This window comes from Lutra lutra, chromosome 3 (assembly GCF_902655055.1).
Source record: "Lutra lutra chromosome 3, mLutLut1.2, whole genome shotgun sequence".
Taxonomy (NCBI): domain Eukaryota; kingdom Metazoa; phylum Chordata; class Mammalia; order Carnivora; family Mustelidae; genus Lutra; species Lutra lutra.
The window spans coordinates 88,498,203-88,522,763 of record NC_062280.1 but is presented as its reverse complement, the minus strand read 5'-3'; the positions used below and the strand labels follow the sequence as shown (position 1 = coordinate 88,522,763).

The following is a 24,561-nucleotide window of genomic DNA, read 5'->3' as shown; positions in this document are numbered from 1 at the left end:
TCTTCCTTTATAAAGAAACTCTTGCTTTAAGGTATATTTAGAAAAGCCAGGGTCTAAGCCAAATTCCAAAGAACCACATCCTAATTCTACTTTGAAAAGGCAGGAAATGACTTATCAGAACAGAATCCCCTATACAGGGCTACTGATCACTCAGGCCTAAATGCTGAAAACATGGCAGATATTCTGGAGTCTTTCCACAGGTTTAAATAGTCAACTGTTAAATTACATATGGAGATATTTTGAAGCATCTTATAAACCAGGAGAGAGAGAGAAAGAGAGGGGTGGAAGGGAGAAAGTCGAAGAGCAGAGCTTGACAATTATTTCATCTTTCATGATCCGTAGACCAGTGTTTTCCAAATTGCATTTAAGACCCTTTGGTGGGTGAAGAAACCAATTTAGTGAGTTGGGACCAGTGTTTTTTTTTTTTAAGAAATCAGTTAAAGGAAGAATGGACTAGAATAGAAATGCATACAGTATCTCATATACCTATTGTAAGGGGAAGCATTATTTCATAAGTTTTGTTCCAGTATATGATGTATACAGATATATTCATGTGTATACACAAACGCACAGACTCATAGTATGTGTATTAAATATTATATATAGAATAATAGATGAATGGATGGATAGATATAGGTAGACAGATAGAATTGTGTGTGTCTGAGGAAGAGAGGGAGAGAGAGTGAAGGAAGAGGTATGAATTGGCAATGTAAAATATATTTCTTACCAAGGATCTTGGCCAAGAAAGTTTGAAAACCATCATGAGACTTTAACTCCAGGGAAGTGTCTTCTTTAACTTTGAAATGAGTTGTTCTCTTAATGTCTCTCTCATCTGTTTTCAGGTAAATTCACAAGCTACATATAAACTAATCTAATAAAAACAAACATTTTTAGAAAACTTTATGGGTAAAATTCAGGAAAATATAAATCCAATGCCATGATCCATTCACTAAGAGTAACAAATTAAAAGCCAGATACTTGGGACGCCTGGGTGGCTCAGTTGGTTAAGCAGCTGCCTTCGGCTCAGGTCATGATCCCAGCGTCCTGGGATCGAGTCCCACATCGGGCTCCTTGCTCATCGGGGAGCCTGCTTCTCCCTCTGCCTCTGCCTGCCATTCTGTCTGCCTGTGCTTGCTCTCTCTCCCTCTCTCTCTCTGACAAATAAATAAATAAAATCTTTAAAAAAAAAAATAAAAGCCAGATACTGGTTGTAATGATGGGAAAACATTCTGTTTAATGCCCTGCTCCTCATGTTTCTAGAGACTAATAAATCACACAATGATTTGTGGTGAACCTCAAAAATTAGGGGAGCAACTCCCTGTATTGATGATCTTTAGACATCATTTATTCAAGGATTAGGATTATTTCTTGGGCTCAGAAAAAATCCAGTTAATGGCAATAGAACCATGTTGATGAAGCAGACAAAAAACTGTAGTTGAGACAGGTACTAGGGAAAAGCCAAACTGCTAATATTGGAAGGAAGTGTGTCTGCTGGACAGAATACAGAAACAAAAACTAAGACGACAGAATACAGCCCAGGCTGTTAGAGTTAAGAGTGTGAGTTCCAACCTGAAATAACAAGAATATTTCACAGGCCAATTTGATAATCAATGAATACACTGAAATGGCTCATTTTCAGATACTCATATGACCATCTGCCTTGAATGCAAGTATGGATTATTGTTTGGTTACGTGTCTAGTAATTTAGGTGGATGAGGCAGATGGAAGGTGGAGTTAAAGAAGGGGGGCAAGGAGAGAGAATCAGAGAGATGCTCAGCAGAGCCCCAGTTCCTGAAAGGGATACTGGCAAAAGGACTCCTGCCAGCTGAGAGGGTCTGGTGTACTATGTAAGCCACCAGACTAGGAAATCAGAAGCCAAGAGACAGGATAAGGATACACTTACAGAACTGAGCTTCAGCGAAGGAGAACTGGCTGTATTCTTACTTACCAGGACTTGAGATCTGTGGCAAGCCACCTTGAGGTGAGATAAAGATCTGAATCCAAATACTGGGCATGTCAGAAGGTAGCATCTAAAATCGAAGGCAGGGAAACAAGCCCCTTGAACTGTGTAGAAAGAAGGGCAAAAAGGCTGAGAATCAGAAAACCCAGGAGGCCTTGGAAGAGGCGCTCTACATCAGACAGAAGTGGTGTATCATCTTTTCAGAAGAGTTGCCCGGGAAGAGCCTGGGAAGACAGATTCAGGCAGACGATTAGGGAAGTTGCAATACAGTTCCAGCTTTAAGCAAATGCCTCTGCTCCTCTAACCCTATCCCTGGCTCTATGGATAGATCTGCTCAGGGATCTAGCATTGCTCTCCTCTTGCTTAACAGAACAAACCAAACATGTTTTCTAAGTTTAAAGGTCTTCTATTATCTGAATACTATAATTCTACAGTATTAACCTATGTCAACTGAGCTTCCATTCATTCCATACCACTTTCTTGAGGGCCTGTGGTCTTCCAGATGATCCCCTAATTTCTGGGGTCACGTGTCTTTGTCATCAGGGAATTTAAAGTGTAGCAAATATCAGACAAGAAATTTGATAAGTTCAATAGTGGGATAAATGCCATGATGGAGTAGGTATGGATGACCAGAGGGATACTCCTTTTTTGACCTCCTGAGGTCAGGAAAGCTTTTCCTGAGTAGGTAATATTTGGCTAGTTTCCTGAAGGAAGAGAGTAAGTTTGTAAAAATCCAAAGAACCCAAAGAATCAAATAACAATAACCATAGTATTTTTTTTTTAAAGATTTTATTTTTTATTTGACAGAGAGAAATCACAAGTAAGCAGAGAGGCAGGCAGAGAGAGAGAAGGAAGCAGGCTCCCTGCTGAGCAGAAAGCCCCATGTGGGGCTCGAACCCAGGACCTGGGATCATGACCTGAGCCGAAGGCAGCAGCTTAACCCACTGAGCCACCCAGGCGCCCCCCTAACCATAGTATTTTAAGGTACTAACTATGTACCAGGTATCATGCTAAATTCTTTTCCTAAATTATATCTCATATGGTCTTCACAATGATCCTATGGGGTATTATTTCCATGAGGTTATAGGTGATGATACTGAGACACAATGATTCTAAATAACTTGCTCAAAGTTATGTACTTAGTAAGTAGAGGACTTGAACAGAAAAGGTTGGAGAGAGAGAAAAGTCGTCAAGTACTTGGTGGTCCATATTAAAGAATTTAAGTTTATCTTTAGGATAACAGGAATTTAGTCAGTTACTTTTAAACAGGTATGGTTTTGGAGATCATCTACTCAATGTATAGAATAGCTAGTAACTTTCAAATTGCACGTGGAGCTCTATAAACAGATTCTGGGGCCCTACACGTAGGGTCTGATTCTTTAGGTCCCAGTGAACATGAGGATCTACTTATAAAGTTCTCCAAGGAGGAAGTCAAGAATTCACTAATAAGAGGATGTAGAGAATGGTTTGTAAAAACACAAACTAGCAGTAGAGAGATCAGACCAGGGATAATGGTGGATTACACTGAAATAGATACCAAATAGATACTACATAAGTAAAGATGTCTGAACTAGAGATATCAATTAAGGCTTTATCAGTTTATTACTCAGATTAAAACAAAATGGAGTTGGTAATGTCACTCAGGAATGTGTCCTTAAGTAAGAAAAATCAAGAATGCTGATGGTCTCCTCCATTTAAGGATGAGTGAAGGGAAAAGAATCTACAAAGAGGACTTAGGGATAGCTTATGAATGTCCTCTAGAGATACTATCTTCTTTCCTGTCTCTCACTAACTGCACGAACTGCTCCTGTCACCTTCCCTCTCCCTTCCTTTTCTTCTACTAAGTCTCATTTGTCCTTGTAAGAACCTTCTCCAACCTCCTTCCTTGAGGACTCCAGTTTACCCATAGAGAAATAGTGGTTTGTTCCTTAAAATTGAGTACATAGGCTCCATGTTGAATCATAATTATTGTTTCTCATTGTTTTCCCATGTTGGTGTTATTTGTCACACTAGATTATAAGCTTCTTAAGAGCAAAGAGTTAGCAAAAGAGGTAATTTACTTTGGAATACCTCACAGTTCCTAGAATTTGACATTAGTGGGAGTTTAGTAGGTCCCTAAATACTAATGGCTATTGAATTGCTCCCCACTGTTGTGTATGATAAATAGTGATCCATATGTCCCAATGCATCCCTATTGGTCCCAAGTAGACTTACTGTCCTGGTATAACTATTAGTAATACCTCTTTTGCTTTCAAAATTATCACAGTTTAGGCAATATATTATGTAATCACCTTATAAAGTCACTGATAATGCAACTAATATTTTTTTAAGTCCAACATTTTTAAGTGGTTCTATTTTTAACACAAATATTACTTTGGCTGGGTGGGAGGATTAAGTGTATTAAGTGTTGTTGCACACATTTAGTATGGAGTAATGTGTATGTCATTCCAAATGTCAAATGTCTCCATTATTATTATTGTTGTTGTTATTTATTAACATATAATGTATTATTTGTTTCAGGGGTACAGGAGTGTGAAACATCAGTCTTACACAATTCACAGCAATCACCATAACACATACTCTCCTCACTGTCCATTACCCATACCCCATCCCTGCCACCCCCATCTCCTCCAGGAACCCTCAGTTGCCTGAGATTAAGAGCCTCCTATGGTTTGTCTCCTCCCTGGGCCCATCTTGTTTCATTTTTCCCTCCCTTCACCCATGACTCCCCACCCTGCCTCTCAAGTTCCTCATATCAGTGAGATCTTATGATAATTCTCTTTCTCTGATCAACTTATTTTGCTTAGCATAATACCCTCTAGTTCTATCTACATCATTGCAAATGGTAAGATTTCATTTTTGATGGCTGCATAGTATTCCATTGTGTGTGTGTGTGTGTGTAAATGTATATATATGTATATATGTATATTATATATATATGTATATTAATGTATATGCATATACACACACCACATCTTCTTTATCCCTTCATCTGTTGATGAACATCAAGTCTCATACCATAGTTTGCCTATTATGGACATTGCTGCTATAAACATTCGGGTGCACATGCCCCTTCAGATCACTACATTTGTATCTTTAAATATCTGTCCTTTGCTCACCTGTCAGAGGTCATTGTCTATCATATAATCACAAGTGTTTTCTTTTTTCTACCATATAATCACAAGTATTTTTTAAAGTACCATTAAATTATATTTTATATACCATTGTATTATATATAATATGCCACTAAACTGTAGTTTTTAAAATGCTAGATATTTTTTCATGTTTGTTTAAAGATAACCCTTTTGAATAAACAGTGAATGATTTCTCCAACAGGCAGAATTATCATTTCTGTATATTTTCAGAAAAAAATTTCAAAATCTTCAATTTACTTAAGCCTAGAATTCATGAAAAAAGAGAAATTTCTTCTCATTTATGAAGTTCCTAATTATAAATATGCTTAATGTATCATCCTTCATGAATAATGATGCTGTTTTATGGAGGGCAAAATCTAGATCATCAGGTACTTGGTTAAAAACAATTTCAAGAAATTTTTGAAATCTAAAAGTAAGGTTTTACTATAGTATTAACTTCTTGAATTATATAGATTTGGAATCCAGACAACAAAAATTCACCAATTGAGGGTCTTCTGGGTGGCACAGTTGATTAAGCGTCCCAACTCTTGGTTTCAGCTCTGGTCAAGATCTCAGGATCATGAGATTGAACCCCAGGTGGGGCTCCATGCTCAGTGCAGAGTCTGCTTAAGACTCTCTCTCCTTCTCCCTCTCCCTGCTGCTCTCTCTCTCTCAAATAAGCAAATCTTCAAAAATATTCACTAGTTGATCCCCAAATCCTCACCTAATATTCGTTATTCTTCCCAGACTATATAGTGAGACGGTACAAAAGGAAATAGATACCATTCTTTCTTGTGATCTGCACATTCTCCAAGGGGAATTCTCAGTTCCCTCAGTTCCCAAGTCAAGGTAGAATTAATCCTATGAAAAGAGTTCATTTGTGCCCTGGCTAATCTGCATTTACTAGAACAGCACAGAGGTGCTCTGTTTATGTCTGACAAAGTAGTTATAAATCACACTTCTTCAGATCATAAATACACATTTATCTTTAGAATATATCACCACCTGAGTCATTTTGATGTAAATATTGCACCTCTTAAATATAATGATGGTAATAGAGGCTGTGAATCCACAAATTTGTGTGAGTGCTCCCTTTTCAATAACTGAAAATATTTAAATCGCAGAAGCTTTAACATCCTATGGGGAGTGGCAGACAGATGTGTCAATAGAGTGAGACCTACAAAAGTTACGACGGTTTTTTTCTGAGTAATGAATAAGGCAGACTTACTGGCTTATGTAAGGAAATTATTGTACTTTTCTAAGTGGGTACATTTGGGTTATGCTGTGACTGGGAGCTCAGAAGTGACAGACTCGGTGGAGGTTTTGGGGGGGAGTGTCCTCAGCTCCTTCATGTCTTTCAGTGCTGTCCTCACATGGAAAGGGCCCTGTGGCCAGTGATTGTAAACAATACCAGGTGGGCAGTGGTCTGCAGATTTCCACCTGTGGAAATCATCTAGCTTTCCGAGACTGGTAAAGAGATCATTCTTGGGTAAGAAGTCCCCAAGATTACGGAGAATCCACTTTGTGGTGGCATTGTCATTTGTTACTGGTTGGCATCCTTGTCTGGAAACTGTCTTAATTTTACTTGAAGAATAAAGTGCAGATTTTAATATGTATCTTCTGTTCTCTGAATGTAAAAAAAGTATATAAAATACACCTACATTCACTTTTAACTGTCAGTATTGTAATTCAGCAGATTTTTGTTTTTCACTGAAACCTGGAGTTGAATTGTCTTGAGCCGGAAGGCATTCAAGCTGCTGTTTTCCACTCAGCTATATTTCTCTATAAGCATCTAATTGTTTCAAAAAGTGATGTACAGTATGCAAAAACCTGAATCTAATGCAAATAAGTCTGTACAGCACTAAAGTTAACAGGTGTTCTCATTAATGTAAGTAGACATGGAACAATTCTTGAATGTTTTATAAATACTCATAATCATGGCCAAATATGTTACAATAGCATAGAGCTACATACTGCAACATCTTTTATTCCTGTTGTGCAATCTCAGCACTTATTAATGGGGAATGTGTAAGTAATAAACTTGTGGTGACAATACCCGTTTCTGCGCGAGTCACTGTATCTTTAATTAGCTAATATTTTTAAATAAAATTCTTGGTAACATAACTATTGCCACTTGTCCTCCCACAGTTTGCTTGTTTATTAATGTTAATAGTATTTTAGTGAAATTCATGGCTGCATTGTTGATTGACAAGCAATGAGCACCTTTGCATTACTGAGGTTCTCTGAAGACTTGACCCATTAACCTAAGTATTAACTCTTAAAAATCTTAAACTTACATCTGGTTTCCCACGTTATCAACTCTCAGTTAGAAAGGTCCATACATAGGGTGAGATGCTTGGTTGATCTAGTAGATTATCCTTGCAGAACACATGGTGGCTTTGTAATATAATCAAGAACATTCTATGCTAGAGATATGTATGGAAATATAGACCCACTCTTTGTGCTTCCTGACTCCTCCAAATTTAATCCTATTGTCTAAAGTCTAGGACTTGTTGAGTGATGGGAAAATATAGCCCCAGACTGTGTTTATCAATCTTCATAATGGATTGCCTACTCTACTCTGAGAAACATGATATTAGTAGATGTCAAAACAAACTACTTGCATTGCCTAAAAGAACACAATGGTCTTACAACCTTCAAAATGTTATTACAATGGATGCCTTTCATGAAGATGGCGCTGAAGGTGAAGAAGGAAGCTCCTGCCCCTCCCAATGTGAAAGCCAAAGCAAAGGCTTTGAAGGTCAAGAACAGGGTACTTAAAGACATTCCCAGTCATAAAAGAAAGATCTGCATGTCACCTACCTTCCAGGAGTCCAAGACATTGCAACCTCAAAGGCAGCCCAAATATCCTTGGAAGAGAACCCCCAGGAAAAACAAGCTTGACCACTATGTCATCATCAAGTTCTCCCTACTACCAAGTCAGCCATGAAGAAAATAAAAGGAAGCAACTCACTTGTGTTCATTGTGGATGTCAAAGCCAACAGGCACCAGATCAAACAGTTGTGAAGAAGGCCACTGACATGCCCAAGGGTAACACCTTGATCAGGCCTGATGGAGAGAAAAAGGCCTTTGTTCGCCCGGCCCCTGACTATGATGCTTTGGATATTGCCAACAAAATTGGGATCATCTAAACTGAGTCCAGCTTGCTAAATCTAAATCTAAACTTATTTACCATAATTTTTTTTACAATGGAGGATGAGTTAAATATACTGTGGTATATCAAACATTATCATATAATATATTCACTGAAATGTAGAAGGCAGATCATACTCCTCTATTTATTATTTACTTAAAGCCCCTTAGGTGTGGGTTATGCAGCCACACAGTAGGTAGACAATTGCCCTTGGCTTCAGAGTGAATATAGTATAGTAAGGGGAATGGAGAAATCAACAGATAATTCTAATGCAGACCAATATTTCTTATAATAAAGTAGGATCAAGATATTATGGGAGCTCTTAGGAGGTGTATCTATTTCAGAGAACCCTTTTCTGAAAAGGTGACATCTAAATTGATCTGAATAATATGATAGAGGAATCAGAGGGTTCTGGGCAATGGAAAGCTACTCTAAGGGAAGAAATGAAAATGAGTATGGGAGAGCTTGGAACGAGAAAATTAAATATGGCTGAATCATAGAGACACAAAAGGAAATACAGAACAGGGGGCTGCACTGTGGGTAGGTGGCAGAGAACACAGGGTCTGGTAGGCTGAATTAAAACTTGCACGGCAATGTAACATCTGTGGGGAGTCTCAGAATGTAACCAAGCAGAGGAATAGGATGATTAGATCCAAATTTCAGAGAGATCACAATGGCTGCAATATGAAATATGGGCTGGAAGAGAAAGTATGGATGAGATGGGGGAGAAATCAAAAAATATTGTTATTAAATCCAAGTGGGAGATTATGGTAGTACAGATATTTATGTGCATAAAAATTTTTCATGACACATTTTCATTATAATATAAGCACATATACAATGTTAATCCATGGGTCAAAAAATATTGAAGGATAGACAGTAATTTAGTATACTTTGGAGAAAGGGAGATTGTAAATTTATACTTTTTTGAGTTGTTAATTTTTTTAAATCGGGCATTACATAAATAACAGACATAATGAAAATCATTCCAATTTGAAAAGAGTGGGAGCTGCAGATTTCCAAATGCCATGGGACTAAATGTGTAATTTTGCACAGTGAACATAGCTCAGATTAAACACTGATCTGTGATTGGCAGTGACTGATTGAGTGTTGGGTACCAGCAAACATGAGTCCTAGGATGATTACCTTATCTAGAGGCAACTACTCCTCCCAAATTTAGAAATTAATGTTAACAGCAATAGAACTCTAAGCTGGTATCTTTATACACCAACTGCTTCGATTAGTCACTTTTTCTGTCGTGTTTCATATGAGCACCACAGGCAAAAGTTTTGGTATAGCTGACTGCAAAACTGTGGAAACTGCTAAACTATCTACTAATTACTTAGATAGTATTCTTTCATGAATATTGAGAAGACTGTTTCTCAGTACATAAAATATTTTCCTACTGATAAAAGAATGCACATGAGTTTTTGTCTATCATTTGTTTGATTGAAATAAATATGGGGTTTGGGTATTTCATTTACAAATAGAAAGGTAAAGTGAACAAGTGATATAGACGTGACTATTCGCTATGGGCCAGTTTTATTATGCAGAACAAATCTGCATGAACCAAATTATTTGGGTGTCAAAGGTACAACTCAATTTCAATTAAAAAGCACTGTTTCTTGAAAGATTGGCCTAAAACCTTAGATTTTGGAATGCCCTTGAGATCTGTTGTGTATGTAGCCCAACATTTGTTTACTTTCCATTAAATAAGAAATTGCTTACGTGGGCAGGTTATTTTGATATGATGACATCACTGAGGGTTTTAATAAATTTACATGCAAATCAATCAACCCAAATACATTGAAAACATATCCAATAAACATCTGGAAACTAATGAACACACATTTGTTAACACAGGGGGAGTTGTGGAAATTCAGGATCCATTGGTGGCTAGCCTGATTTAGTAGCATGTGGATTTAAGAATATTTCATGGAGTCAGAAGAAAGAATGGGTAATTATAACATAAGGTTCAACATCTTTAGATATGTAGAACATTTTCCGTTGCTTAAAACAAATATTCCCTAGGAAAGTATAAAACATTTTTCTGACTTGCAAAGTTTTTGCAGTCTATCATTTAAATTACTTAAATAAAGGGAGCTTTACTGCTCCCCAAAGCTAAGAATATAACACCCTCCATGCATATTAGCTTGATCTTCCTGACAGACCAGAAAAGTGTTTGTGTGTGCCAATTAAAACAAAAATGGATCCCTAGTGGCTTGTTCTTCACACAACTTCTGAAGACGGCTATCATTGTTTGCTAGGGTAACCCTGGATAAGGCTGCTATCCAAAGTAAACAAACTTTTCAAAACTTTCATGACAGATGGGGGTTACAAATGCATTTTAATAAGAGAGTTGCCAAAGCAACTTTTTCCCCCTTATAATCAGCATATATTTACTTAACATCTAGCAACATTGGGAACACAAGGCAGATACTTTCTCACAAAATGTTTTAACAAGAAACATTTTTGGAAAGACAAATTGAAGACCTTTTACTTCTAACTGATATTTTACCCATAGTTTTGTGTTAACTTTGCTCAACATGTTAAGGAAAATGTTGGGAGTTACTCAAACCAGACTGTAATTTGAGATAGACATGCAACTTGATAATGTAATTTCTTTGGTGGTCATAAACACCTTTGAGACCAAGTAATATAACTATTAGTATAACCATGACAACTTTTATTTGATCAGCTATATCAAATGGATATTTGTGGAGTGTGATGCAAGATGAAAAAATGTGAATCTGAGGGTTTTTATTTAAGCATTATTTCTTCAGTTTTAGGTCTTGAGCTCTCACTATTATGCAGCCAAAGTATATACCTATATTTTATGCTGTTAGAATTCAATAAAGATAGAGCCAAAATTAACTTCAAAAATAATTTATATTCACTTCAAATGAATTTAGTATATTTTGACATAAATTGTTATAGCTACTTAATTTAATTCAAATATAATGACTTCATCATGAAGTCCAAAGTGTCTCCAAATACAATAGTAATTAAATTCCATTCCTCCTAAATGGGTAATCCATTTATTTGTAGAATCACTGTAGCCATATCATTCAACATTTTTTACGAGTGTTTGAATATTTGGCATATTTTATTACACATTTTCTACATATAGTTTCAGCTTCATTAAGATGGAATAAATTCTTCTTTGGTTCATAATCAAAGATTGATCATAAGCAAAATATGAATGATATTTAGATCAAACGTAGGATTGTTTTAGTCCTTCCTAAGATTTGAAGGGATTTTTTTGGATGCCCCAATCCTGTTTAGATATATTTTTTTCATAGTAGAATAGTGGTTATTTTTCAGGAGGGGGAGAAGAAGAAAACAATTGAATAAGGTTATTGGGTGATCCTTTAAAACTGGACTATCTTTAACATAACAGCAAAGAAACAAATGACTTTTTTCTAAGATCTGCATTCCATTCCAGATTTCACAACTGAGACCAACTCACCATAGTCCTTTTCCCATATGCATAGAGTCCTTGACTGTAAGATTGTTTGCTGAGGACTAGTGAACTAGAAATCAAGATCTTTGTAATCTCTTAATTCTATCATTTAAAATGATGCCAACTTGATAGAATGGCATTCTCATTTTCCTCATTTGCTTCATTTTCTTCATTTGCAAAATTACTTTATGATAGTGGAGGGAAGCTGCATTTGAAGAATGTTTATTATGTGCTTTGAGATCATTAAAGCTGATATCACTTTGCATACCAAGTGGTAGTATTCATATCCTTAATATACTAAAGTTCTGATACAATCAACCTTTAAAGAATAACATATCATGACCAACAGTTTATGTGTAATTCCATGATGTAAATGTGTCTGCAGTAATTACTCTGTCCTCTGAAATCTTGACATGAGCATTGTCTGTGGCATTCACATTGGGACTTGGTATAAGCCATTTTCTATTGTTATTTATCTTTATATGCATATATCCTATCAACGCAAACAGATTGTGAGCTCTTGAGTGTTGGGGAGGGTGTATCCTCAATTTCTAGCAATGTGCTTCGCACTTAATGGATGCTTAATCAATCCTTGATGACTAGAGGTATATTTGGTCAAAGACACCCTGATCAGTCTCTTGGACAAAGAATTATTTGCAGAAATTATTCTATGATAGGAAAAGTGCTGCTCTCAAAGGGGGGAACACATATCATTCATTATTTCTTGCACCTTTGATAGTCTCAACATGCATTTGAGGTCAACTAAAATGGAAATAGCAATAATACTAAGCCATCAAATACGTTTAACTGATAAGTATCTATCCATAGCATAAAGTTGTGCACAGATCATTGTCATATACATTTGGTTTTTATTTATGAAAGATTGGCAATAATTAAATTAAAATGTCCATAGTGTTTACTCTGTGGAGTCATGAATAGTTTTAATCTACTTTTTTGCTATCTTTATTTTTTCCAAATTCTTCATAAGAGATACAATTATTCTTATAATTAGGAAAAAAATGTGAAATTCTATAAAAAGTTTTTGTTTCTATTCTGGTAAACTAAATTACAGAAATTTTTAATAGTTTAATGCCATTCTACATATTATTTTTCATTTAAATTAAAATTGACCATGGGAAAGACTAAATGCCAGACTGTATATAGACAAGGGCGATGATTAATTGACGATACTGAAAAGGGCAATACTTAAATAAATATAGACATTGCTCATGAAAACTCTTCAAAGTTGTCTAAATTAGCCTAACAATATTCCATGTGTTAATTAAAGCCTGAACAACACATTTCTTCTCTCCTCACCACTTATTGGTGGAGTTTGGAGCTGGGAGATAACCTGCTTCCATCTTCAGAAGAACCACAACAAGGACACAGACCTAGGTTCCTAGCCTAGAGGAAAACTATTGTTGAAATAATACCAATATTCTTCATCCTGCTCAGTGGGTACATTCATAGATTTCCTAGACATCCACGTGACACCAGCAAGAATTCAGACACATCCTGATTGAGTATGAAAAGTTTGAGGAAAATTTCCCCAGACAGGTAATTAAAGATATCTATTATTGACAACACTGGCACATTTCACTAAGACTGCTTTGGTGCCAGGATATATCCCTTCAAAATAGGAGTTGGTGACAAGGACGGATTTCAAGAGATGTTGGTCTAAAGTAGGCTTCAAAGCAAAATGGGAGACCAGCAACTCTTGCCTAAACCCGTTGTACTTTCTCTAAGTTCCTTCTTCATCCACCTCGCGTCAGCCAATTTTTCTCACTTAAGCAAAACATGATATTGCAAGAATACATTAGCATGGCTTAATATCAGATCTTTTATGCCTGTTATTAGTTTTACATCACTTTAGATTGTCATCAGGAATTGTTCAATCAAAAGGTTTAGTCAAAGCTAACAGTCTTTACTGATGTCTTTTTCCCCCAAGAGTGTTGAAAATTTGATTGTTCAAACTGCAAATATGATTCAGCAAACCATTTATCAGAAAACCTTAAGGAGGTAATGTAAAATGTGGATGGAAACCTGAATTAAATGGACTTGAGCAGTCAAAGACTTTGAAACTGCTTTCCTGTGAACGTCTGGGATACAGCAGAACAAAGTCAATTACTGACTGTAATTAAGAAGTGGATGCATTTAAACTGTAGAGAGCAGTAGCAGACTTCTCCAGACTGCCTAGTAACTGGAAAGATTAGTGGGAAGACAGAGGAGAGACTGTGAACTGTATCTTTCTGATAGTATATTTTGAATGAATTACATTCATACAGTTCCCTGATCCAGCGTCCTCAAATGAATTCATAGATCACTGATTATGTACGATTAATGCAGTAATATATCTGGATAAAGAAACTTTTAAAATGTGTTTTGTTTTTGGTTGTGTTGGCTGTAAAAGATTCCCTTTCCTTGCATAGCATGCACCAAAAATGCGAACGTACGGCTGAAGTACTTACATTTTATCACTGTTTGAATTTACTAGATTGAAAACTGAACTGTGAGCTCTTTCCTAAACCCTTAGCATATAGTAAATCTAATTATGTTTGTTGCTTGTACTTTGAAATGTTTCTTTTTATAATTTTAATTATGGTTTATTTATAATGGCAAAAAATAGATTGTACATTGTGTTTGGGTTAATTTGTGTTTCTTTGTGTATGTTATCAAATTGTGATGTTATATAATACATTCATAATCAAAATATTTAAATTTAGAATAGGAGGAAGGTAGAGGTCAGGGACATTACCGGTTTTCTTGGGTTAGTTACAAGTGACCTTATATTTCTAGATTACTATTTTTGTGGCAACACTTTATAAAGTAAATATTTGGAACTTTATGTAAGTAAAGAACATTGCTAGGGTGTCCAGATAATTAGGCAAACATCAGCTTAACTGCCTTTTAATAGATAAATAAAACAGAGGACTATTTGGAGGCTATTTTGAGCCATCCCAAATCTTACATGCAATTTTACTTAAAAAAAAAAAAAGCGAGCGATTGGTCCCGGTAGTCTGTCAAATTCTAATGTGGATAATTAAATTCCTCTTAGTTTCTAATCTTTCACTTCTCAGAATTGCATATACTTAGTTCCTCTTCTTACACTTGTAAGACGTGAGAACACATCTCACTCAACAATGGTTGCGTCATGGGACGGAGTGATGTTGTACCTCTGAATCATTTTTTCTCAAAATAAATGAAGAGTGAATATATAAGTATGGATATAATCGAAAATTTCCTTAAAACTCCAGGATCATTGTCATTAGATGTTGCCATAAGAATCACTGAACCCTTCAGACTGAGCTATTTTGGGTAATAATCCTCGCTTTAATGATAGAATTATAGAGACATCCTGAAGAGTGATTTGTGATTTTCTGAAACTGTGGGCACATTTCAGTGTTCACCTCCGATTTAGAGCAAGGAAGGCTGAGAAGAGGTGACTAGCCCCTGACTGAGTATTTTGAAATGGCAGTCATCTAAACCTTTGAAGCCTTGCTTGATGTGTGACAGTAGTCGGGCAATGTTCATCTTCCTGTTGAAACAAAAAGTCAATAAAAAGGGAGAATCTTCACAGTTCAGATGGATGGCCTAATACGGAAAGCGTGTCCACAACCACTCTAATCAAATTCATCTCTAAGTAGCCTTTTCTGTGTGAAATCAAGAGCACCGCTCTGTTTCTATAGGGTCACATTCTTCTCTCACAATTCTGGAAAGGAAAAGATTCACCGTAATGAAAAACGTATAGTTACTTGTTAAATATTGCCAACTACTTAATAGCTCTCAGAGTCTGGAACGGGGACGTTCACTTGATAAATACTCTCTGTGAGAGGTTCAAATATGTAAATAAAGTTTTATTCTAATACGCTCCGTTTGTGGGGAAATTAGTCCTTTATTACTTTCCTATAGGTCTTTATGATAGGAAAATAGAAATAGCCAAATGTTATTCATTTGAATGACCTTTTTGGAAAAGTCTGCATTAGTCTCTTTGGTAAATAATCTGTTTTACAGCCCTCCATAAAAGGAAATCAAATATAGAGATACTATTAGATTTGAAAAAGACAAACAGGAAAGAGCCAAAAGTGCAGAATGAATTCTGACACACCCGGGTGCATTTTTCTGAGGTTCTGACTTAAGTGGGTACTGTCTGCATCGTTCTGAACTTCCTGACTCGCTTTTCCTTGAGTTGGAGCAATTCAGCTTGAGTCCCACTCTGAGTTAATCGTTCTATTATTAAAACAATAATGTATTTGTTATGACATGAAAAAACAGTTTATAGAGAGCAGTTCAAAATGATCCTGGTCTTCCAGTTCCCAGAAAGACAATTACCGGAATATAAGAAAATATTTTGTTGTATTGAAGTCTTGTTTTTTAAACTATATGTATATATATATATATATATACACACACACACACACACACACACACACATACATATATATGTATATATCATATGCTTATATGATATATATGTATATATGTATCTCCTTTTTTTAATGTAAGACTTATATTTGATATGGTTTGCTTACCTGTCGATTTTTTTTCAGATCACAACGGTATCAGGAAATGAGTTCCTTCTGCAGTCAGATATTGACTTCATCATATTGGATTGGTTCCACGCTATCAAAAATGCAATTGACAGATTGGTATGTATTTGTTTTGGCTGTTACCTTTATTAATTAAAATGTTGTCACTTAAATTGTGTTGCTTAGGCATATAACACACATATTTAAATAGATCCTATAGATCAGGAGATATTGTCATTTTAAGTTTAAATAAAGTCCACTAAAAACCCGTTTCAACAGATGTGATTCCTAGAGCTAAATGTCATTTGATTTCTCTCTTTCAAATGAAAAACACAGTACATTCATTTCCGCCCCCTGAAATAACATGGACATTCATTTACAAGAAGCTGTAAAAAGCACACAAGCACTTAATGACTACTGAATTTTCACATTTTCAGTTTATGTTGTCTGTAATACACATTCTTGAAAATAAATATCAGAGTATTTGAGCCCATACTTACTGTTATAATACCAGTAAATAATAATCCTTTATACTGATTTTCACTGTTCTTCCAGTGAAGTTAGATTGTTCTTCCCGTGAAAATTATGAATCTAAAACTTCAAGAAATTATCCAAAATCCATACATTCGGAGTATATTTTTAAAGAATCAAATTATTTAAAACTACCATTATATACTGATTCTAGACCAAACATTTAATTTTTGGATTATTAATATTTGCAAAATCTTGAGGAAAAAATAACTATTCTCAGGAGCTTTTAATAACGTATACAATATGAAAATACTGTATTTTCTGTGTGATTTTATTTCTATTTAATTGCAGTCTTCCTTTATAACATTTTGGGACTAAAACTTTAAAAAATAACAAATTGACTTTTCTCCTTCAACCGTGTAGTCCCCTTATCCAGGCTTGCTTGAGTGCTTACCCCCTTATCTACCCACCCACACACAGAGTTTGTTATTGTTATTAAGAGTGGACTCTGGACTCCAACTGCCTGAGTTTGAATCCTGGTTCCATCCTTACTAGTTGTGTGGCCTTAGGCAAATTACTTATCTCTTTTGGCTTCAGTTTCCTTGTCTGGAAAGCAGGGGTAATGATGATATCTACCTCACAGGATTACTGTGATGATTAATTGAGTTAATACAAGTGGAGTGCTTGGGGTAATGCAAAGCATTTAATAAGTTTTATATACATAGAGCTATTATTAAATTTGAATATTGAGCTTAGCATAGAGGACCTGTCCTAAAATAATTATCTTAGTTCAGTCTTCCTTTTAAAATTAACATCAAAATAGATCACTAAGCTATTTGGTGAATCCTTTCTTCCCTGTAAAATTATTCTGTCTAATTGTTTGTTATTTCCAGCCAAAGGATCCAAGTGGTTCATCAAGAAACCTGGAATTATTCAAAATCCAGAGATCTTCCAGTACTGAATTACTAAGTCACTACGATAATGATATAAAAGAACAGAAACCAGAGCACAGAAAATCTTTAAGTAAGTATTTTTTTTTTTTTACTTGCTGATTTTAACTTTGTCTAAATGCAATGCTTATGAAATATAAATGCATGGAAATTAAGATTTGAGCCAAACTCATACTACTCATGGAAGATTCGTAGCCATTTCCTGGCCATGGATTCATACACTGGAGGGCAGTCTGGGTGCTTTGCTCGTGTCATTGTTGGTAAGGCCTTTTGAGAAAATAATTGTTCCAAGGTCATGGTCTCTGCTTACAGCAAACCTCTGAATCTCTGAGTAATAGCCATGGCGTTCAGATTGGTGATTGATTTTGAAAGTGGGAAATGTCAAGCATCTCCAAACCTTGGTATGCTGACTATTTGATTTCCATACATTTAAAGATGTCTGAGTGACTGCCACGGTTTGGCACAACTTAAACCAAGAGGCTACGGAACTTTCCACACTTTCAGACCACCAGAAAGATTTAGATATGTGGGTTATGAATTATATGTTCTCCAGGGTCACATCAAGTTGTAATACCCTGAAAAAAGTGAGTTTGGAGTAAGAAGAACCAATCTCACCATACAGTGATTTTGAGTATAACTCTCAACCTTGCCCAGCCTGCTTCCTCCTCAACGAAAGGAGATTATGAAAACGTGTCACGCATCTCACAGTCGGTTTGGGGGGTTTCGGCCTTCTCAAAGGTATCTCTGAAATCAAAGTGGGAGTCTAAGAAATCAAAGAAAACTAACTTCCCAAAGTCTCAAAATTTATAGTACCTTTCCTGGATCACCTACCCTCAGCCTTCTGAATCCCTATTTTTTTCTGCCATCTCCCTCTGATCTAAGATCAGTATAGTTACATTCTAGCTTTTTGAATTAAAGAGAACTCTATAAGTAGAGAAGGGCTTCTAACAGAATATCTACACGTATAGATGAGTACATGTGCTAAATGACTATGTATGTATATATGCATAATTTTGTGTGCATTAGGGAAGACACATATATATGTATGTATATATAAACATAGATGCACTCTCACATGGATATGACAAGGAAGAGAAGCTATTTATATATAATGTATCTTATAGAGCTAAATTATTGGGATATTAAAAATCTAGAAATAGCATGACAACTCTGAATAGAAGCACGCTTTCAAAATGAAGTCATTATTCAAAAACTCAGACCATAACTTCAACAACTGCTAGAAACATATTTAGCTAGCCAGTTGTGTTAGGTTGGAGTTTAAAATGATCCATGTTAATGTCTTAATCTGTATGGTGTTTTGTAAATAAGTTATTTGTGGAGAGTTAGCTGTGCCATTTAAAAAGATTGTTCCATAAGGTGGTACAGTTTGGAGTTACCTCATTTGAATATTTCCCTTTAATTCCTGGTCATCGTTCCCCTTTACTTAATATGGAATCAAATTTAAGGTAAGATTTTAGAATTAGAATTGAATTGTGGGTATGTTAATGTTATGTAAGTGAGTATGTTAATGTTAATTATATGACCATTTTGTCGTTGTGTATGTGATGGGATATATGAGGCAATGATTAGTCAAGGTTTGGAGGATACCTTGACATGCGTCTAGAGACTGAAGCTTAGGAGAAAATAAAGATTTGTAAGTGTTTGAGAAACATTGAAGCAAATGGATTCTGTGTTCAGGGATAGTCACTTAAAATGTTTTAGGATGATACAGGGGGAAAAAGTTCCTACAGATAGAATACCAGCTACTCCTCTTTAGAATTTATTTTTGATTGGGAAAGACAATTATTTGTGTATTTGGGGCTTAAATTCAAGCCTGCCTAGAGACAAGGGAAGAGGCATATGATTTATCTATTCATTTTAAAATGTAGCTAATTCTCTAGGGACCTCATATTCACCTTTTCCTTAACAGTTTAAAAATAATGATAGCCAGCAACCATTGAACACTTTCTTTTCACCAGGAATTATTCTAAGTTCTCATTTGTGTTGACTTACCCAATCCTCCCACTAACCCAACGAATCAGGTACTACTACTAAACCTATTTTATAGATGAGAAAACTGAGGCATGGAGATTAAGGCCATTTGTACAAAGACAAGTTACAGAGACAAGTTTCAAATCCATGCGATTTGAGATTAGAGCCTATGCTTTTAATCATTACACTACAGTGAAGTGAACAAAGAAAAGGTAAACTTTATATCAACTTTGGACTTGGATGGAAATGCTACATTAAAAATGACATGCATAGAAATCAGTGAACTTAAATAGGGACCCAAAACATATTAGCAAAAGAACTAAAACCAAATGTCTCTGGAGTTTGGTGTCACTATTAAAATAAAGAGGTCATTTAGTCTTTAATGTTAGCCCTAATTTTAGCAAATGCTTCATTTCTATATTTTGACGGATATTTATAGTTGTAAGCCCTTTTTAAGTCTTAGGAATTTTTTTTGCAGTGTAGGATACTGTTAATATCCTTCTATTACTTTAAATTAAGTTTGTTCACTATTTATGTGTTGCTTTTCATTTGAAAGTCATAATGATTGACACACCCACACAATGTCAAATTAGACTATGCATTTGAAATAATGATTGGCATATTTTATATTTGATGCTTTTTAAAATATTTTTTCAAGTAGGAAGTATACTGTGTGAAGCCCCCTCTGATCTCCGTCCTAGATTTGAACACCCAAACTTAGATTCTTAAAACATGCATTCAGTTTTATGTTACCCTCTTGAGATTAAACAATTATGTGGAATTAAAGATTCACAGAATCTCCTTCCTTATTAGTAGTCTAAGCACAAACTTTATTGTCAGTTTGCTGCCTTTGGCTTCCTGTGCCCTTGATGTTCCCATAAGTTTTGTCGCCAATATTGTAGACAGATAAAGCCAGAATTACTTTTTTTAAAGGCATGTGAACATCATTAGCAGCTAACAGGTGGTCATTTCATTGTCCAGTTTCTCTGGGTAACATGGGAAAAAATATGTACTCTCAATGAGTGAATTGTGAAAGTTAAGTGCTTAAATATACTTTCCTTTTTAAAATATGATTCTAATCTGCCAACATTATTAAGGACTAATCAGATATTTTAAGATATCAGCTGAGTCTAACAGACAAGAAGCCAGAAAATTCAATGTAAGGGCCAAATCACTGTGGGAAATTCAGGACACCAGCATGGGATGAGAGTGGGAGAGCAGCTCTCCAGGGAGCGTTGTTAATGGAAAGTGGAGAGTCAATCAAAGAAAATGCTAGCATATTTTTCCAAGGAAAAAGAAGTATCTTCCACGGATGGCAAAGAGGAAAGGCCCAAATATAAATCCTGTATCAAATAATCTAGGAGAGTTTTCTTAACTTTTTTGAGCTTTACTTTGTAGATCTGTAAAAATGGGTCTAATAATGTCCTTGCAGGATAACATGAGAATTTGAAATTAGACATGTAAATACTTAGCTCCCAGCAGGCACTCAATGAGTAGGAGCTCTTATTATTATCCTCTCTGTCCCGGAGCAGATGGTACCAAAACAGGGCATGAGCCTAGGGTCGTGACTAATGGAAGAATGGAGCAGGACACATATACTTGACACCCTTTCCCCAAGTATAGAGAGAATAAGGGGAAAGAACCAGAATTGGGTATGGAAGTCATGGCTACGAAGATCTAAATTAGAACAGCTGGTCTTTCTCCTGGCGAGTCCCCAGGTGAAAATGGCAGCCAGGGCATTCTTGGGAGCAGCACACCAGGAAATAATAGAAGGGAGCCAAGAGATACTCATGGTTCTTTTATGCCCAGAAGAGCTGGTCATGAAGTTCCAGTTGATGGAAAGAATTCAGCATCTCACCATTTCACTATTCCTTTAGGCACAGCTCTAGTTTATTCATCCATTCATGTATTCATTCTTTTTAATTAACGGGTATACCTGAAGGTACACAACTAAAATTCATGACTTCACTCATTTGCACTTTCCATTTTTAAAAAAATATTTTCGTATTTGAGTTATGCTTCAGAAGTGGTATACTGTGCACTGATCAGGGCTAAACTGTGAAACCCATGCATGGAGACCTTGGGTGACTTGTATATGAAACTGATACTTATAGCATTATAAATAAGCACCCCAAAATGACAAATGACCACGATTAAAATAAAAAAGAATAGGATCAAACAGTAAGAGAACTGAAAGAACATGAGTTTTCTTCTAGCTGTCTTCCAATGAACTTTTCATAAACAACAAATGTATTCTGGGTGCAATCCTTATAGTATTTAGGTCTCATTTCCCAATTTCATCTCCCCTTAGTGATGTGTGTAGTGGGGGTGTACGTACAGAGCTACAGGGATAAAGACGGGAATGAAAAAAATGGGGTGAGATATTCATACAATGTAGAAAATGAAAATATCTGTGAACACTTAATAATATCTTTGTTTAAAAATTTGCCTGCGAAGTAATCATGATCATGCCAAGTGAAAACAAGTCTGATAGAAAGGCAGTTATTTTTTGTACTAATCTAAATAATTATAACACTGGTCATCCACAACATAAGTAGACTGTGTCCTCAAAATCCAATTGTAAACTGGTTGCTTAGATCTCAGCACACTTTCATAAGGAAACCACGTACCAGCCACAAAAGCACACTTGAACCTTATGCAATCACTTAGAATGTTGTTTTTAGGGAACAGCTTGTTCTGAGTTTGTTGCACCTCTGGCCCTAAGAGCTAAGACTTTCCAGTAGCATTGCTTTCCATCTGGTTTCCCTTTTCCTCCTCCCTTGCTCCTGTACCTACCCCACCAAAGCAATTAGAATGAACAGAATGACTTTGGCTAAGAGGCTCCTGGACCCTGAAAATCCTCAGTGGTGTCAAGGAGGGAATGCAGAGCCTCCAAGCCAGAATAAAATACTGGGGAAAAGGGAGAATGAAGGGAAGGAAAATTTTTTAATACAGGCAAGGAAGAGAATTCTTGGCAAGAGCAGATGCTCTTTGTACAAAATGTGTGTAATGACAGATTAAGTCTGGTATTGTCCTAAATGTTAATATTTGATGAATCTTGGTGGTATCTATAGGAGTTATCATGATGCTCTTGTTTTCTGTATATATTAAGAGTTTCACAATTAAAAATGAGTACACACAAAGTATTACTCATGGTTATAATTTGATAAGAGAATATAGATATTTTCTAATTCTGGCTTGAAAATTTCTAAAGATCAAATTTTCTGATTATGAATTACATTAAGACCTCCTTAGATAATTAAAAAAAACACTAATAACTCTTTATTTTCTAATTTTTCTCCAAAAGTCTCTCTTTCTCTCTCTTTCTCTCTCTCTCTATACAGTGTGTGTGTGTGTGTGTGTGTGTGTGTGACTATTGTGGCCTTTCTGATAGCAGTGTAATTAAAGAAATTTGTAAGATGTTTATTATTATCCAAAATGGAAAAGTCATATAGTTTCTTGGATGCATATGTAACTAGCAATTGTTTAAAACTCATATTGTGATGTCTGTTCTGGAGACCCATATAAAGACATATTTTAAAGTTTCTTATTCTTCTTCAGAATTTTGTATGAAACAGCCTAATCTTGCCAATGCATGAAAATAATAAGATAAATAAGCCATCTGCCAAGAAAATGAAAACAACATTAAAATTGCACAAATAAATTGTATCTCACCCTGAAGAAACAAAAAATCTCCTACCTGGGAACAACAAAAAAGTCATAATATTTATGTAGAGTACTATGGGTTATTGTGTTTTCAAAGGGACAAAGGTTTTCGATTTGGGTAAGATGGTCAATCATCTGATTCTTGTTTTTTCCCCCCTAAAAACAATATTACTATCCTGGCACAGTTTCAGTCAGTATGTATGTGAGAAAAATAAACTATTGAAGAAAAGTGTGAAAACAAAAATTATTTTGTTTTCCTATAGTCATAAGGCTGACAATATCAAAGGAACAGTGAATGTCAGTTCTTTTCTTGATTGTTTTCCACGGGTCAAGGGAGTTCTTTATTTCAGAATATTTCTGTAACTAAAGAAAAATGAAAAATTTTAAAAGAAAATTTATGTTGCTAAAACAGGAGGATTTAAACATTACGGGAAAAAAAACAGTAAAGATTAGACACACACTTGACAATCAGGCAACCAAATTACTTTGTCAAACTGGTTTTATTCATGAAGGTTACAGGGCCTCACTGAGCACTGTGTGACTACAGAAATTTTCTGACATGTGTTCCAAAGGTACTTAGCAGCATTCCCAGCTTTCCTGGGACCCATAGATTAGTTTCTTCAAAACATTCAGTTCTCCATGAATCATTTGATAAGAGGACCTAGTTATAAGCTGAGCAAAGAATATTCTGATTAATCTCCTCTTTCCCATCTAAGGGGTTGATCTTGCCCTCTGAACTGTGGGTGTCCGTTGTCATGTATCTTGTAACATCAGCTACTCTGAGAGTCTATCTAACCCTATCAGCACTCAAGCACTAGATCACCCCATCTCTTCCTGACCCTTGCAGTAACTCCATGACCGTTTTTCCCCTTAGATAAACTGCATTTAATCAATTTCTGATTTCATTAGGTCAGATGGCATCTTTCTTTCAATAATAGGCCAAATCAAAAGGGCTCTTTGGTCTAACTCTTGAGCAATATTTCCTTAGCATTAATACACTACTGTGATTGTAAACAATATAAAAAGTGCTCTTTGATCTCCTTTGAAAGTTTCTCTCCGTTTATTCTATGACTCTAGAATGGGTATATATTAACACTTCCTTGTAAAGTTTTAACGTATAATATTTGTTCACTACTGTCATACCAAGTTTAAACTATCTTAGCTAAACATGATATTTAAGGGGTTCTTATAATGAATCCCTGTGCAGGGGAAAAAAAACACAAACATTCTTTGAACACACATGGT

General features: G+C 35.7%; 1 protein-coding gene across 1 annotated transcript in view; it reads left to right on the top strand.

Annotated features, from left to right (window-relative positions):
- Positions 1-24,561, top strand: part of ARHGAP15 (Rho GTPase activating protein 15) — a 609,293-nt gene that overhangs the window by 282,093 nt on the left and 302,639 nt on the right. The window contains exons 7-8 of the mRNA XM_047722466.1: positions 16,259-16,357; positions 17,602-17,731. Coding sequence (XP_047578422.1) covers positions 16,259-16,357; positions 17,602-17,731 — 229 coding nt within the window. The remainder of the gene's footprint in view (positions 1-16,258; positions 16,358-17,601; positions 17,732-24,561) is intronic.